Source organism: Pseudorasbora parva, chromosome 14 (assembly GCF_024679245.1).
Source record: "Pseudorasbora parva isolate DD20220531a chromosome 14, ASM2467924v1, whole genome shotgun sequence".
In the NCBI taxonomy this organism is placed as follows: domain Eukaryota; kingdom Metazoa; phylum Chordata; class Actinopteri; order Cypriniformes; family Gobionidae; genus Pseudorasbora; species Pseudorasbora parva.
In genome coordinates, this window is record NC_090185.1 from 12,163,997 (window position 1) to 12,182,341 (window position 18,345).

General features: G+C 44.5%; 1 protein-coding gene across 1 annotated transcript in view; it reads left to right on the plus strand.

Annotated features, from left to right (window-relative positions):
- Nucleotides 1-16,347, plus strand: part of LOC137039424 (CD48 antigen-like) — a 47,731-nt gene extending 31,384 nt beyond the window's left edge. Inside the window, exons 3-4 of the mRNA XM_067414732.1 lie at nt 10,316-10,627; nt 16,181-16,347. Of these exons, the coding sequence (XP_067270833.1) occupies nt 10,316-10,627; nt 16,181-16,332 (464 nt within the window). The 3' untranslated portion in view covers nt 16,333-16,347. The remainder of the gene's footprint in view (nt 1-10,315; nt 10,628-16,180) is intronic.
- Nucleotides 16,348-18,345: the final 1,998 nt, after the last annotated feature.

Genomic DNA, 18,345 nt, shown 5'->3' on the forward strand with positions numbered 1-18,345 from the left:
GAGAGTCTAAACATGCTCCAAAACTCATGAAGCTTTGCACAGACATCAGAAGTGGAGAAAATTTATGTCTGAATGGGTTTCAGAGTGGCAACATAGGTCGATAGCGACACCTACAATACAAAATTTCAATTAAGCTATGTTCATGCTGTTCACGTTTCAAGTACAAGTTTGAAATTCAGTACACATGTAACAGCCCAATACCTACAATCCCTGTTAGCAACATCTGAAAACCCAACAGGAATTTTCTACGCAAAATTGTTTCAGTTTTTGCCATTTCCAGACATTGTAAAATGTCCACTCTGCTCAATAGTCCTGTCCTGTTCTGAAGACATCTACATGCCAATATTCAGTTTTAGTCAAAGCGCCACCTGCTGGCAGCAGGAAGTGTGGCACATCAAAATTACTACTATTTTCACCATTAGAAGGAGCCAATGAAAAAAATATTTTTCTTAAAATTCTTATTATTGAACATATAAAATATGACCTCAGGCTGTTATTTGTAATAAAAAAAAAATTGTTTTAACTAAAGATTTTAAACGCTACCATACGGTTGAGATGTCAGTTCATGGTAAATCTTGCGTTACATTTACAGTAGTTTATGATGTTTTTTTGAATGTTCAATAAAACTTGTAACAATGTTAGTACAGTATACATTTATTGTAGTATATATACACTGATCAGGCATAACATTATGACCACCTTCCAATATTGTCTTGTTCTCCATTTTGCTGCCAAAACAGCCCTGACCCATCGAGGCATGGACTCCACTAGACCCCTGAAGGTGTGCTGTGGTATCTTGCACCAAGATGTTAGCAGCAGATCTTTTAAGTCATGTAAGGTTGCGTCTCTATGGATCGAACCATTCCTGAACCATTTGTGCTTTGTGGCAGGTGCATTATCCTGCTGAAAGGGCCACAGCCACCAGAATACCTTTTCCATGAAAAGGTGTACATGGTCTGCAACAATGCTTAGGTTGGTGGTACGTGTCAAAGTAACATCCACATGATGGCAGGACCCAAGGTTTCCCAGCAGAACATTGCCCAAAGCATCACACTGCCTCTGCCGGCTTGCCTTCTTTCCATTATGCATCCTGGTGCCAAAAAGGATGAGCATTGCCAAAAAGTCGAAAAGAAAAGTACATCAAAACGCAGGAATAACTTCAGGGCTAGGCCAGGCCTTTATAACAAACAAAAAGTCAGATAAATAATCCCAGGAGAAACTAAAGTCCCTGTCAAAAGAAAAATAGGACAAAAAGTACAACGTCTTTCCTATCTCGCTAACTAAACACAAACAGAAGAAAAGATATCTTGAAAATAAAAAGGCACCTAGCCCCTACAGCGTTAATAAATAACGAACAATAAATGTAACAGTGGCACACACGTCACAAAAAAAAAAAAGAATGATAACAAGGAGAGGGAGTAACTTCAAAGAAAGAAAACACCAATGGCTCACTCAACAATAGTTCACCAACACTATTGTGTTTCACAACACTGCACAAGACTAAAAACACGGATAAGTCTGTGGCTCTCTCCCTCTAGCGATGACGTGCTTCCGCTCCTCTTTTAAACGGACGCCGCACCGCCGCAACCAACCCGCGTGCTCTGACGTCACATCCAATTTGGGCAGAACAACCTATGCAGGATTGACCAGCGAAGAACAAGGAGGAAAAAAAAAAAAACACCCATTCGAGAATAGTCACAGACGTAACACCCAGGTAAGCCACGCACACACAAAAGGCCCTACGTGATATAAAAGAAAATGTGATTCATCTTCTTCCTTTGCTCTGTGGTCCAGTTCTGATGCTCACGTGCCACTGTTGGTGCTTTCGGCGGGGTCAGGGGTCAGCATGGTCACCCTGACTGGTCAGCGTCTATGCCACCCCATACACAACAAACTGTGATGCACTGTGTATTCTGACACCTTTCTATCAGAACCAACATTAACTTCACGAGCAATTTAAGCTACAGGTAGCTCTTCTGCTTGATTGGACCACATGGGCCAGCCTTCGCTCCCCACGTGCATCAATGAGCCTTGGCCACCCATGACCCTGTGGTCGGTTCTCCCCTGTTCCTTCTTTGGACCACTTTTGATAGAGACTGACCACTGCAGACTGGGAACACCCCACAAGGGCTGCAGTTTTGGAGATGCTCTGACCCAGTTGTCTAGCCATCACAATTTGGCCCTGTCAAACTCCCTCAAATCCTAGCTTGCTACATATGTCAGTTTTTCATGCTTCTAATACATCAACTTTGAGGACAAAAATTCCACTTGCTGCCTAATATATCCCACACACAAATAAGTTCTATGATGAAGAGGTGTTATTAATTTCACCTGTCAGTGATCATAATGTTATGCCTGATCAGTGTATGTGTAATATTATTGAAATTGTGTGTGTGTGTGTGTGTGTGTGTGTGTGTGTGTGTGTGTGTGTGTATATATTGTAATGGCAAAACAATTAACTCCGTCGCTTCACTGAATAAGAGACAAACATTAGACAATTATAATTATAAAGGTTTATTTAAAAAAAAAGTTCCTTGCAAGAAAGAGGCACACAAGGCCACACCAAGTGTACACTCCAGTCATAACAGAAGTCACAATCTCTTATACTGTTGGCAGCATCCTCCCCCCCTCAGTACATTTGCATACAGGCCGTTGTTTAAGTCAGGATGTCACATAGGCCATATATCTGATCACACATATATCTGGTCCAAGACCTTTGACCTAGGCATGACTCTGCATAACTGTCGCATGGTCATATCAAGATTTACCATAACAATATATATATATATATATATATATATATATATATATATATATATATATATATATATATATATATATATATATATATATATATATATATATATATATATATATATATATTACTATGTCTGCTTGATGAAAACAATAAAATAAAATATCCCAATGGACATCCTCATAATCCACTCTCTGACTGCCCTATTGTCACACTTCAGTCTGTCCTACAGTCTGGCTATTTTATCCCTTTACAGAGATATTAACCATTTATTTTTGGAAAATTATGGCAAACAGGTGTTTATGTATTTCTCTTATATTTTGCCATATTTTTTATTGTTTAGACTCCACCCTACTATCTACATAATTATTGTGGTTTGATTCTCTACTTAACTGATATCTTATTTGACCCTATTATTTGATGACCGATCAGCAACTCATTCTTTTGTGTGACCGACTGAAGTGTGCAAACTGATACTGTCACCTGAAAACTGAAAAGTCCCATCCCTCCATGCCAAAATCAGACAGGGGGGGTGGAGCAATAGAGCTGTAGAAGAATTCTGTCTCATCTCCTTCTTTTGACTGCATTTTTTTAACACTCAAAGTAAGGTCTACCATGCGGTTGAGAAATCAAAGGGTTAAACGCATGTCACTGATTTTCACTGTTTTCCTAAGGCCACTGGGTGCCGGTGGTCCCAGGTGCGAGGACCCTTTCGTTGCTGCTTGCAGCTTTAATTATGGGCCAAGCACCGAAGGTGCAGAGCTCCTCTTGAAATTGTTAAATTTCTTATTATTATTGCACAATTGAAGCGTATGGGACCCAATAGAACCGCATGCGGGAAAGTTATAAAATTTGGTACACTGATAAAGGTCAGTACCAATAGTAACCACATCAAATTTGGAGTCTTTAAATCATTACCTCTAGCGCCACCAACTGACCAAAGTTTCACTCATGTTTATGCTAATAACTTTTGACACACTAATGAGTAGAAACAAAATTCAATATTTTCTTCTGATTCATTGGTTCAAGTCGATTCGATTGCATCCTATGACATCATTTTCCGTCATGAAAATTTCCCCGCCATTTTTAATTAACCGAAAACGTCCCCGGTTACGTATGTAACCTTAGTTACCTGAGAACAGGGAACGAGACGCTGCGTCAGCTGACGCTACGGGGAACGCCTTCAGCGTGACAGGTGTCTGAAATCGCTATCAAATCACAATCCTACTGACCGTCGGCAGCTGGTGATGTCATCACCGTGCGAACAGGAAGTATAAAAAGGCACCGTGCCAACATGACAACATCCGCTTCGTCTGAAGGGACTGTGGGCAGGCACACCTTGAAGCATGGCCATGTGACGCAGCGTCTCGTTCCCTGTTCTCAGGGAACTAAGGTTACATACGTAACCGGGGACGTTCCTTTTCGAAAGGGAACTCGCGCTGCGTCAGCTGACGCTACGGGGAACGATATACCCACGCCGCCATGCTGAGGGGAGTGCACGCCCCTTACTGGCAGTGAGAACTGCCTGGACGAGTGTTCGCGGAAAGTCTGAACCACTCCCCCTCTAGCCACACAGGCTGCCAGTGACATCATTCCCTACGGTCATAGCCCAAGCTATATGCCTAAGAGAGAACCTAAACAAGTTTTAACTGAGGTTTCCTACTCTCGGCTTGCTCGAGGGCCTGGGACCTACTACTTTCGAAGGAAGGAGTCCCTTAAGGGAATGTGGCTAGGGGACCCGAGGGCGCCACCAGCCGTCACTAATTCGGGAAAACCCTTCACCGAATGCCACCAGGGAGGCCTCACCTGGCATCACTTCTGTGGGACACCCCAGCTTGGCCAACCCTGTCTGTCAAAACAGAGCCTCCGGACATCGCTCTACTTATGAGCATCCAGACTGAGGGACTGCAAAGTGCCAATGTCCTCCTCAGACCGGAACTCGGAAACGGGAATCCTGGAGAGCAGTACTCAGCTTAGTGCTTCTTACCCTTGCCATCGAGGGGAGTCTCTTCTGCTCGATCCTAGGATCTACTGAGCACATTTATTACAGGGGTGCTCAGGAGGCCTAAAAAGGCCTATGGACTGATCTACCCGGGAGGCCCCGAGGGGGGCCTGCCCGTCTGATCAGACTCAAGCTGCCGTAAGCTCGCAGATGATCCTCAATGAGGGGAGCTCTTAAGCCAGCTTGGTAGGTAAACTATGCTGTAGGCTAGCCAGTTCCCTGTCCTGAAGGGACTGCGCAGCAGAAACGGAGACTCGTTGTGCTAGGGCACGAGCCCGCCACTGAGTTATACCGGCCCAGGCCGGGACCCAACGGCAGGCAGCCGCTAGCTGTCAGCCCAAAGCCAGTTCTACGTTCCCGCTTAGGGGAACCGTTTCCCCTCCAGGGAGGCCAGGAGGCGCCTCTACCTGGCACCGTTAGTGCTAGCTGTTAAGAGCCGCAGGAAGGTGGCTTTACTGGTTCCTCACTCATGAGGCCATAACGCCAGAAGCCACCTATGCTAATGGCTAGCTTGTCACCGAGACCTGGTCCGGGAATCCCCTCCCAAAAAGGCCCGAAGGGGCCTGACAGCATAATACACTGGCCTACCGAGCGTCCCAGCTCGGGGGCTCACCCTCAGGCGGCCTAGAGCGGCCTACTTCCTGCCAGCCAACGTGCAAACTGTCGGGAGCTATTGTGTTCCCGGGGCTCGCCTCCAGGGAGGCCTGTTTGATGCCACGTACAGTCCGGTCCTTTTAGGGCGGCCTGGAGAGGCCTATTGCCGAATGGCAGTTCCCTATAAGATTGGTGACATACGGTGCTTATCCGATGGCAAATCCCACCGGAAACCCCGCAGGGCCGGGAAACGACCATAGGACGGCCTGAAGCGGCCCGTCCCTGATAGCAGACTATGCTAGCCGCCTGGCTAGCACCCACGCACACTGTCGCAAGACCTGGGAACCGGGGCTCACCCTACAGGAGGCCTAAAGCGGCCTAGATCCTGTCAACCAATGGTCGGAACCCTAGGTCACCCCCTCAGGGGACGCCATGTGAGGCGTGCTGAAACTCAGCGAGCCCTTAAAGTCGGGCTGACAGTGGCTGTCTGCTGGCTGATGAGGACTGGGTATCCAGTCACTACCTGGGGACTCATCCACAGGGAGGCCGTTAGGGGCCTACTTATGACGAGGTTTCTGCTGCAGCCGACATCGTTGGGGAGAACCCTCCCCGCTCACACGGGCAAAGATGTCGGAACTCACCCGCAGGGAGGCCTACTGAGGCCTACCACCTGACCCAGAGTTAACTGCCCGGACTGCCTCGGCTGGCGTCTCCCGCCAGCCCGCCTTCTATAGTCGGTCCGCCCCAGCGGCCCATAGCAGCCTTCTGCAACGGCGCAGTCTCTCAGGCAGCGCCTACCAGCGTGGACCTGCCTTGTACCGCCTTGAAAACGCCTTGTACCCTCTAAAGCGAGGGGAGTACAACTTACGCCACCTGCCTCCAGGGCGGCCGTCTGGTCGTCCAGCGGTCCGCCATCCGCGCAAGGGCGTCAGCCGTGACAGTGTTTCGACTCCAGGGGAGCATCCTACCAACCGATGCTTTCAGATGGTTGCGAAGTACAGCTCGACCCGAGCCTAAAAGGTGAAGCAGAAGACACAGAGCAAAAAGTGAAATATATTGAACACACACAACCGGCCATTTCCTGAACCAAGCCGGGGGGCCGCCCAGAAGTGGCGGCCGCACTAGCTCTGGGGGGCGGGGCTAGCAAAACCAGTCTGACTGCGCACCGCGAAGAGACGCCTACCCCGTCCCCACGACCACTGGCTGAGTCGCGATTCATTCTGCTACACACTTTTTTGCATTAATAACAACCCCCAAATGCAGAAGGGGGGTGGGCATTGGCCGGACAACCCTACTACGGGGAGGCCGGGTAGGGATACAAAGCTCCTGCGGGGATACCGACAGGAGCCCGGGGCAACTGCCAGGGCGATATGCCACCGCGAGACGCCACCGTCATCCCATCAACAGCCTAGGCCAACTTGATGCACAAGCATCGGTCTGATAATCCCACAACAACGGCCCTAAGAAGGACTGGGACAGACCTTACTGTAGTTCATGCGCTAGCCTAACCTCACAAATTAATCTAGATATTTCACTAGCAGAGGTGCCACCGCTACCCAGAGGTGGCTACAGCTAAAAACGTTCGCCAGGAGAACATACGTCAGTTTATATCGCCGCTACATGCCCGCGGCATGTGCGGTGGCCTCATCTGCTCATATTACACATATCCAGAAGAGAAACCCACCCACTGTGTTTATACAAACATCGTTCTAGCCACCTTTACCGGGGAACTACAGGCCCACATTTCCATCTGTTAATACTTTCCTTCGACAAAATATCTCTCAGGGAAGCATAGAGTCCAAACATACGGCATTGAAAAGAAGAATGTTTGCCCTAAAAGGGGACTCACCCGCTGTCTTCAGTGCCTCATCGCTTCATGTAACATGCATGCTTCGTCGCACTAACCTGAGGGTGGGGCGCTCTCACACACCGGCTTGGCAGGCCGTCAGAGTCTCACATCCGCTCATCATCGGCCCGCGCGGCCTGGTGTAAAGCGCGCCCGGGGAGAGAAAAGAAAAGAAAACAAAGGAGGGGACACTAAACTCACTTCCGCGCCCTCGGGGGCGGAGACTCACCACCTCGCTTCCGGCGCTGGAAGTGGTTCTTCTCCCCGATGTCCCTCCTCCTGTTGCGGGTGTCCCGCCTCTTCTGCGTCCTACTCCTCCACGGAGGGGGCGCACGAGAGGCCACGCTGCTGCGTTGGCCCAGTCGGTGATCCTCGAATCCCGAAGAGCCAGGGACACCCTCCTGCCTGGGCGCCACCCCGGACCTCAGCGGAATACATGTTCTATACGCCGCTGAGCGCACCCTCGCCTCTCTGAACTTTCCCACCACCGCCTTGACGGAGGTGCCGAAAAGTTCAGAGGGCGAGACCGGGGCATCAAGGAGAAAGGCTTTTTCTTTCCCCCCGATGTCCGCCAGGTTCAGCCACAGATGCCTCTCCGTGGCGACCATAGCCACCATCGATCGTCCGATGGCGACTGCTGTGTGTTTGGCCGCCCGGAGAGAGAGATCCGTGGTGCGGCGCAACTCAGCCATCGCATCAGGGGGTAGGCCCTCCCCCTGATCGAGGTCCCTCAGCAGATCGGCCTGATAGGCCTGCAACACTGCCATTGTGTGCAAGGCCGCCACCTGACCTGCCGACGTGTATGCCCTGCCGTTAAGACGCGAGGTCGTCTTCAATGGTTTAGACGGCAGGGCAGGAGCTCTTAGTGTCGATGGCCGCCCAGACGCGAGATAGTTCGCGAACGTCTCGTCGATGGGCGGCATCGACACATACCCTGCCTCGGCCAATCCCTCGACATCAGCGAAGTTAAAACGCTGATGTCGATGGATTCGCGCCGAGTAGGGTTTCTTCCATGCCCCCACGACCTGCTCGTGAAGGTCGGGGAGGAATGGAAGGCTCCCGGGAGCTGGGCGGCTATGGTCAGGGAGAAACCGATCGCCCAGTCTGTCAGGGCGGGCGGGCGGCCTCTCCCCTGGCTCTCTGCGCCGCGCGCCCCATCACATCTATCAGCTCCCCATACACGGGGCAGGATGGCTGGGAGGATTCAGCCTCAGCTTCATTTTCCTCCTCATCCACAGCCATCCTCTGATCGACCGGAAAAGCACGGACTGACGACGAGGAGGAGTCTCCATCCGACTCCTCCTCCGTCAGCCTGCTCTCGCGACCTGGCTGATCGCCCGCGAGAACTGTACTCTCCAGACGATGAGCCAGGTCCATCTGGGAGCCCCAGGACAGACGGCGCCGCTCAGCCTCAGCTTGAGCGGGACCGCTCCCTCCCTCGAGAAGAAGGCCAGGCGAGAGCGGAGCGTCCTCAACGGAAAACACTCGCAGTTTGCGCAGGAAGCCCCCTCGAGGACCTCCCGCGCGTGCTCTTCCCCCAGGCAGAGCACACAAAGGGTGTGTGTGTCCTCAGGCGTGAGAAACCTGGGACACGGATCAGCGCACTTCCTGTATGCTCCCTTCACTTTGCGTGTGCACTTCATTCTGACTTTCCAGCGAACCAGACAAAACAGTCCCTGAAGACGAAAGGATGTTGTCATGTTGGCACGGTGCCTTTTTATACTTCCTGGTCGCACGGTGATGACATCACCAGCTGCCGACGGTCAGTAGGATTGTGATTTGATAGCGATTTCAGACACCTGTCACGCTGAAGGCGTTCCCCGTAGCGTCAGCTGACGCAGCGCGAGTTCCCTTTCGAAAGGGAACCAACTTTTTCAATCTCCTCCTAGGCCGTTGGTCCAATTTACACGAAAATTGAACCAGATCATCTTCAGACCATGCTGACAAAAATGTATGGAATTCAAGTTGATTCGCCAAATCGTTTTCGATAAACGTGCAAACAAATTGTACGTAGCGGTTGCAAAAACACTAAATGCTATATCTCCGCAATGCTTTATCATATTCAAACCAAACTTGGTACCTGAGACAACATGCAATTTCGGCACAATGCCACCTACTGGTCCAGAGATACAAAAAATGGCTATTTTGGCTTATAACTTCTGAACCATTTGTCCAAAAATCATAGAACTGGTCTCGTTAGATTGTGGGCGTCATGCCACGTAGACTGATATCCAATTTTACCATGTCGGACAATTTTGAATTATATGCTAAAAAAGCTGTATTCTACGAACGCATGTATGGATTGTTACGAAACTTGGTATGGGTCATCACCATGGTGCCCTGAAGTAGCCTGAGAAGTTTCAAAACAGCGCCACCTAGTGGATAATTTTTTTCACCCAAAGGCTTATAACTTTGGGTCTGGTTGACATTTTTAACTTTTTTTACTTTTTTAAAAAAGTAACTTTTTTTGTCTCCTGAATCCTTACTGAGTCAAACGATACTCCGATTTGCCAGGTTTCGAAGTATGGTCTGTGCAGCGTTGTAATTATGTGCTTATAAAACATTAGCTGATATCTTTGAAACCGCTAGTCCGATCGAGCTGAAACCAGCGTCAAAACTTCGGAAATATAGGTCGATAGCCAAAAGTTGATGACTAAATGTCAAAATATTAATAGTACGGGCTAGTAAAATCCAATCAAAGTGAGGTGTCAATCATTTTTTAATGTGTTTTTCATATAAATGTCTATAACTCCAAAATGAAATTAGATATTTTCACCAAAATCCACACACACATCTATGGGCTCACTCCGAGGACACACACAAACATTGGCAGGATTGTGCCTCTTGGTGGCACTATAATTAAAAAAAACAAGAAATTGACTCTATACAACTCAATGTATTAACATGGGGTAAAAATGTTTGCTTAAATAAAATTCCTTCTGTTGTGCTTGGCCCCGATAATGGCTGCTTGCAGCTATATTTTAATGTATTATGCTTCTAAATGATTTATTATATATAGAAATATAGATATAATTCATTTCTATATTGTATAATCTAGAGATTCATTTTTGTATACTTGATCATTTTTTGTATACATTTTTTTGTTCATATTTTCTAGACCCTCTGCCGATTCCTGACATTACCAGATACTGTCCTTCATCATCATCATCATCATCATCATCATCATCATCATCATCATCATCTTGTTCATTGTTGTGTACAGTGATGCATGTATCAAGGGCGAATCTCTCCTGGTACAAAGGACGCAGTTTATGGTCCAGCATCAGTGTGTCTGATCTCAGCAGCAGCATCTCTCTACCTCTGGAGGTGGAATATCAGGATAAAAACACCTACAGCTGTGTGCTCAACAATCCCGTCAGCAACCAGACCAGACATCCCAACATTACTAAACTCTGTCACACATGTGCAGGTTCAGGCAAGTGGTGATATTAGTGTTACTGAGCTGAAATGCAATTCATATAGCAGCATACCTCACTTCTTAACCTAAAGGGGGTCGCACACTGGACGCGGAGCTCGGCGGCGCGCCGCGCAGCATCTCAGGTATCGCACACCGGACACGCACATTCTAAAAGGATTTTAAAAGGCTACGTTTATTATACATTTCCCCAAAATATGTTTAGACTTTATTCAAGCTGTTGAACTCAGAATGTAAAACAAATGTGTCTTGTAGCAAAGGTTGAAATCAGTGTACCTTAACGATAATATACTTTTAATATAAAGCCTTGAAATGGCACTCTGTGGCGCGGCAGGATTTAGAACAACTTCCTGAGTCGCCGCGGACAGGCGCCGAATGCCGCCACCGGTGTGCGTACACTCATTGAAAACAATGTGTTCGAATTTTAAAGACGTGGCGCGCCGCCGAGCTCCGCGTCCGGTGTGCGACCCCCTTAACAGTATGCATCATTGCAGAAACTAACTAGCATTCATAACTGTCATTTGAACTTTGTACTATGCTAGTTCTGTTGATGTGAGTTATACACCAGGGGTCCGTTCTTAGTACGTCACAAACTCATAGGGATGCCAGAATTCTCAATATAATATTGAACCGTTCAATACGGCATTCACGGTTCAGTACGCGATTGTGCATTGCGTTCTTTTTTTTTTTTTCGGTTTTGTATTTAATTAATTATTTCTATTTCACTCAGTTTATTGCAGCTCTGTTCGAGTGTGCCTGTGAGTCTATGTGCTGATATGAGCAAATATTCAATCATATGCACTAAAGTTGTTCTAAATAATGCAAAAACTGCTCTTGAATAAAGTAATAATACAGTAGCTTTTAAACAATGTATATTGTATATTAAAGACTGTCGTTTTAATTTAAGCCTACATTTATTCATTCAATATCATACTTAAATGCTACTGTGTCTGAGCTGCCACTATAAATCTTTATATTTATAAATTTTATATTATACAATACACTAGGAATGTGTACAGGTTTTTTTTTAAAGTAAAGTTAAGTTTAAGTATGGTTAAGTCTTTTAAGTAAAATAAAGAAAGAGTATTGCAATAAAAACATTTTTGCAATAAAACTTTCTGTTACTGTCGCCAAAGAATCGAATAGCAAAAAAACAAACTGAAAAGAAAACCGTGTTTAAAAACCAAGACATGTATTGGACCATGGACTAACTGTATTGTAGTATCCCTACTAACTCAGTTAGCTGGATGTGATTGTTGATGATCTGGCATGATCTCAGATTGTTTGGTTCTTCGAAGCTCATCCCTGGACTTGTTGTCATAGCAACAGATCCATAAGATTAATCGGTTACTTCAGCGATTAGCATATGGCTTTTTATCAGTAGAAACCCTGGAGTATTTTCGAATGATCATGCTTTCCCCCCTCATATCCCCCTGAGATGAGAGATTTATGCATTTTATTTCTGATGATGCAAATATCGTCATTTTGCGTTATCGGAGGAATCTTTGGCCAGAGGCTAAAAACTACAGCCAGCAGAGGGAGGGATGGGGGGTGGGATTGCACTCACAGATCAGCTCGCAGCTGAAGGCATTCATGTTAATGGAGCTGTGCAGAGCAAAGTGAGTGTTTCAACTTTTCAAATTAATTCCTATGAAAGTTAAGGGGGGGGGGGTGAAATGCTGTTTCATGCATACTGATCTTTTTACACTGTTAAAGACTTGGATTCCCATCCTAAACATAGACAAAGTTTCAAAAACTAATGTTGGACGTTTGATGGAGTATTTCTGTGTCAAAAATACTCCTTCCGGTTTCTCACAAGTTTTGGAGAGTTTTTTTCGAGTATGGGTCTGCTTGACATCAACGGGTTGGAATGCGCGCACGTGACCAGAGCGAGAGAGAATGCATGTCCCTAAACACTGCTCTCAAGATGCAGATCCACTGTCGCGCCGCGCTCCACTTTATTCCTATGGGTGACATCAAGCGACTTCAACGCTTCAGCACAGCATTCTGGGAAGGCAGCGCTGCATTTGAACCGATTTGAACGCAGAAATGAAGAGAAGCGTCACAACATCACGCTTCAGTCGTGCCGCAAAAGTGGATCTCCACAGTCACTGCTGTCAAATCAACAGTTACCAAAGAAGTGTGTTTTTGATGGAGCGATCCCAGCGATAAAGGTTCACGATCGTGCTTTGGAAGCAGGCAGTAAGTAAAACTGCTTCAAATGTCTGTTGTTGGCTATCGTCGCGTAAGTAAACATCAGGAAACAACACGATCGTGTATAACGTTAGTTATTTATCAATGGATCATGCAATGCATGGTGTGTGTTTAAATACATTTGTCACCCAAACATAAACCTAGGGGATGGTCACACAAAGCGTTCTTCTTTCAAAGGTGCTACTCCGTTGTTTTTCTATACACTATCTGACGTGCAAAACCGTTTTGCTTGCTACTGCTAAGGTTTAGTCGCATACAATAGTCCATAAACCGAATCATGTCCTCATAAACTGCGAGTAAACACACACAAATTTTGACAGGCCACTACAGTACATATCAGCGAGAGGGACGTCCTGCTGTTGCTGTTTCTCCTGTTCAATTTATTTCTGCCTCCGGATCTGATTCTGGATCATTATCTGTATTAGTTTAATCTGATCGATAGCCATGGTTTATTAGGATAATGTTTTCTTTTCCACACTTGAGGATTTCACAGATTTCAGACGTTATCAATACAGTAGCTGCGCACTCTCATGATTCTTTAGCTCCGCCCACACGATACGCCTCCATCCGCTCGTTTTTTTCCAGAAAGACTCGGTACAGCCTATCTTTCTATTATAAATATAATAAAACTAAATACTTTTCGGAGATATGAAGGATGCAATACTACTCTATTGTTACTAGGGATGGCGAAAACTAAACATTTTCTTGACCAACCACCGAGCCTCATTAGCCGGTTGAAACCGGTTAACCGATTAGTTTAAAACAGGGGTCCCCAATCTCGGTCCTGGAGGGCCACTGCCCTGCAGAGTTTAGCTCCAAACCCAATCAAACACACCTGAAACAGCTAATCAATGCTAATCAATGCATTTATAGGCATTGATTAGCTGTTTCAGGTGTGTTTGATTGGGGTTGGAGCTAAACTCTGCAGGGCAGTGGCCCTCCAGGACCGAGATTGGGGACCCCTGGTTTAAAATATGCTGCGTTATTTGAACTAACAGCCGCGAGCTGCGGCTGCAATTTTGCAACTCTGTCGCATCTCTCTATGAGCTCTCTGCCGCTGTGCCTCCCGCTCTCTCTCTCTCACACACACACACACACACACACACACACACACACACACACACACACACACACACACACACACACACACACACACACACACACAGTCCCGGCGCCGCCGCCTCCCTTCCACTCATGTCACTTTTTTTAAATCCCCTACAGTGCGAAACATGAGTCCCGCAAACGCGGCGCCGAGGAGCTTGTTTGTAATCGGAGGACAATAGCTCCTGGCTCCAAAATGCTTTGGGTACAAGGTGATCGCGTTGAAAATAAAGGCATTAGAAGCATTAAAGGCATTGAAGCGTTAGAAGCTCATTTGAAACATTGCCACGGCTCGTTTAAGAAAATGACAGCTCTGAAGAGACGCCGCTTTAGTTCGAGGTAGTGCTAACAGTTATAAAGAAAGATGATGATCAACACCTTATGTGTTACCACTGTAATGTAGATGTAATATATTTCCAAATGTAAGCCCATCTTATGCGGAATGCACACTTCATACTGTCGCCTGCCCTGGCTCTAACCTCGAGTGTTTTAGCCTGTTTACTTTTGGCAAACCTTGTGAGCGCGCAAACCCAAACGCTGTGACCTCACGCCAAATGTTTTTATTGTTTATTAAGTACAAACAGACGAGTTCTGAAAAATTGAGTGTGAGGGATTTGTTCACTTCAAACAAAAAGATTTTGGAATGAGACGGCTAACTGTAGCAGCGTTTAGTCCACTGTCTATAATAGCCTAATTTAGAGATCACTTTATTTTTTAAACGACAACTTTGATCGGTTAACGTTGATACGGTCAACCATCGGTCAAACGGTCATCGGTTAACATCCCTAATAGGTACTCAAGATTGACATGAGATTGACTGAAACTCAGTATTTCACCCCCCCTTTAAGCTTCCAAAGGCATGAACTGTGAACGACTGCCGCGAGTGCGGTTCCATGAATGAGCTAAATGATGAGCTAAATTACCTCAGGTCTCATCACGAGAGCTCATTTAGCTCATTCATCATGGTGAATGTAATCTAACTCCTGCAGCGTTTGTGCTGTGACACTCACACAGCAACTCACTCATTATATTGAACAAACACGTTCAGTTTTTAATTGTAGTGTCTTTTCACTAACTGAACTGATTTTATGAAGATGAACGCGGCCGTGGTGGGAAAGTAAAAGTGATTCAGTAGCGGTGACTTTGGGAATGGCCTCACAGGGCAGTGAAGCATTCTGGAAATTGTAGTCTTTCATCCCCATGAGACGACAATTTTCTGTCTTTTCTCAGTCTAGAAGGCAGCAAATTCAAAAATAATTTAACATTTCTACTACATTAATGACCCAGTTTAAATACAGATTCATCTTCCCAGCGCTGAAGTACCGCTTTAAACCTGCTCTGTCTGGAGCTTATTTCATGTAAACAGGATTAGATCAAATCTTGAGGGATACTTAAAATCTGTCCCAGCCACTGCTGCTTTTTTGCAAGAGTTGAATCAGATTGCAATAATCATTTTAAATAATAATAATATAAAAGTTTATTTGAAAAATAATATTACGATGTGTAAAAGGTGTATAATATTATGCACAGTCACTTGATTGAGATTTATTTGTGAAGGAATAATTACTTTATAGTTGTATTGGAGGTTTACACACATGTTGTGCAGTTAATCTGCGTTGTGCATTAATTTGAGGGATATTATGGGATGGCTTGATGCAGCGCAAGAGATGCAGATATTTGATATTGACCGCTAAGAAACTTTAATTAATACCGTCATGTAACAAATCCGCTTCAAATTTAAATAAAAATGTAATTACAACTTTGAAATAAAAATGTTAAGGGTGTACAAATACTATAAAATCATGAATATAAATAATTGATAATCATGTTAATCAAAACAGTGCACATTTAATTTACCTACCTTTTATGTTGGTTTGGCTGTTTCCTTATAAAGGTCCAAATTCTTTTTTTATTTTTTTATTATGATCAATACGTTGTCTTGACACCAGCCAATCGCTGCATTGCTGATCGTGGTTTCGAGTATCGATGCATCTGCCCTCTTCTGGGAACACAAGAACGTGATCTCGGCTAATTTAATCCAGATATTTTAATCCAAACCGCAAATTTGTTTGAAGAACCAAATTAGCCAGAGATCAGATATCACAATTAGAAGATCTGGGGTCTGTCAAATCATCTCAGATGTATTGTTTGTCAAAATTATCCATTCTGAGCAGTTTATTAAACAGATCTTGATTGAAATCGAAGGTTCATTGCCATTTTTCCCCTCCTCAGAAAACATCTGCTATTGTGGCTCTGCAGAAGCTGTGATCCGATTGGTCGTCTCTGCTCTGATGGGCGTGGCTGCTGTGGTTGCTGTGGTTGTTCTCATCTATGACATCAAATCCAGAAAAGTTGAACAAGAGAGGAGAGAACAGACCAAATAATCAGACCTTGATGAATCTGCCATTTTAAAACAAGACTAGAGTCTCTATTTTTTTTTTTTTTAGAACAGAGTTCAGTCATTTTAGAGATACTGCTGTAAAAAAATATTTTTAAAGTTTATATTAAAGGATATATACAAGAAAGTATTATTTCAGTCTTTCTGCTTCAATGTCATGTTTTATTCAATGCGTTACTTGCTATTTCTTTATAATTATATGTGGAATTTACTAGCAATGTCTGTGTAAAAATGGTTTCTACACCTATATTTTAAATGTACCACACCTTTGACAAAAGTTTTCTATGATGTAATAAAATGTGTTGCAAACAAATAAAATGTTTGTGGTGGGGTCAGTGAAAATGGTTGCAGGGCCAACACTCAGAAAACTAGTGGAGGTGTATAAATGTACCTTTTAAAGGTACACAATTGGTGTACAACAGGGCTTTTTAAATCTTGCCCTGGATGGCCAATGCACTGCAGAGTTTAGCTCCAAACCTCATCAAACACACCTGGGGCCTGTACCATGATGGTAGTTTAACAAACTCCGGGTTACAGGATTAGTTTTGAATTGACAAAACCAAACCATCGTATTAAGGCTTTGTTGGTCCCATGATGCTAATCATCAGCTTTCTCTGTCAACTCAGGCTTTGATCCTGAGTTCAGGAGTTTAACAGTGACATCAGCAGTGAACAGCCAATCACACGCTGTTGAACAATCACACGGAGTTTCCAATCACACAGATTTTCACTTCTCACGAGAGAGGCAGTGAGATTAATTTCTCTCTTCTGCAGAATATTAGGCCTACATGATTGAAAAATATTAAGAATTTAAAAAAAAACACACAGCAAGAAGAAAAGCTGTCTATGAAAGAGGAAAAAATAGTATACGTCAATGCAAGTAAAAGTTATGAAGTTAGTTTATTTGATATAGAGAAAATTGAACATTTAAGCTCAGTAAGCTTCTTTTTAAAAATAGTTTTATTTATTGATTTTAAAGCTTATTTATATGACTTTACCTAGGCTATTTATATTAATTTTAACAAAGTGCATATTAATGATTGATTAACTAAAATTATAAATATGTAATTGTTTAATGGTATAATAAACATAAATTATATCTAAACCATTCAAAATTATTATTTTTATAAATAAGCATTGTTAAAAGTCAGACGCTTTAGTCTTTAAAAAACATTTGCTATGTAGTGACCTTTAATTTGGAGCAGAAACAGGGGGAGTGACTTTATTGCATCAGAGGTGTGTCACTTTACTCACAGCTGATTGGTCCAATTTCAGTTTGAGATCTATTATCCAGAACATAACCTGCCCTGGAGCAGGTTAGCCGTGGAGCATAAGTTACTATGGTGATGAACACAGGTAAAAGCCAAACCACGTTAATGGTACTTATTACAAGGCTCTGTGAAAAACTTGATTCTGATTGGTCAATCGCGCATTCCAGCGATATGTTATTTCCAGATAACACCCGCTCATACGGGTACTACGAGTTATCTTGACCGGTACTACTTCTATGCTTAACGCTGGCGCCATCTTGTGGCTTAAACAGCCGTGGGTTACAATGGAAGACTTCAAGGCAGGTTTCCTTTATAACGTTTTTAATATAGATATTTTTCTTACACAAAGGCATCGATTCGAATCAGAAGGCTCTATTAACCCATTGGAGTCGTGTGGAGCACGTAATTTGACGGACAGCTGCATTTTTTATGGACTTCAAAGTAACACAACTACAACTAACGTTACTGCTGGGATTAACGTGAGCCTGGACTTTTTTAAATACATCTCAATGTCATATACACCTATAATGACTTGAGGGTGAGTAAATCATAGGCTTGGTTTCATTTTTGGATGAACTAACCCTTTCAGCATTCATTTTCAACATTTAGCAGCAATAGATAAAGGCTTAAAGCAGGTTGGAACTGTTTTTCTTCGCGGAAGCTTTGCATAAGAGCTAATAAAATATTTAATCTCAAGACAATATTTTGTGTCTAATAATTATTTATTTG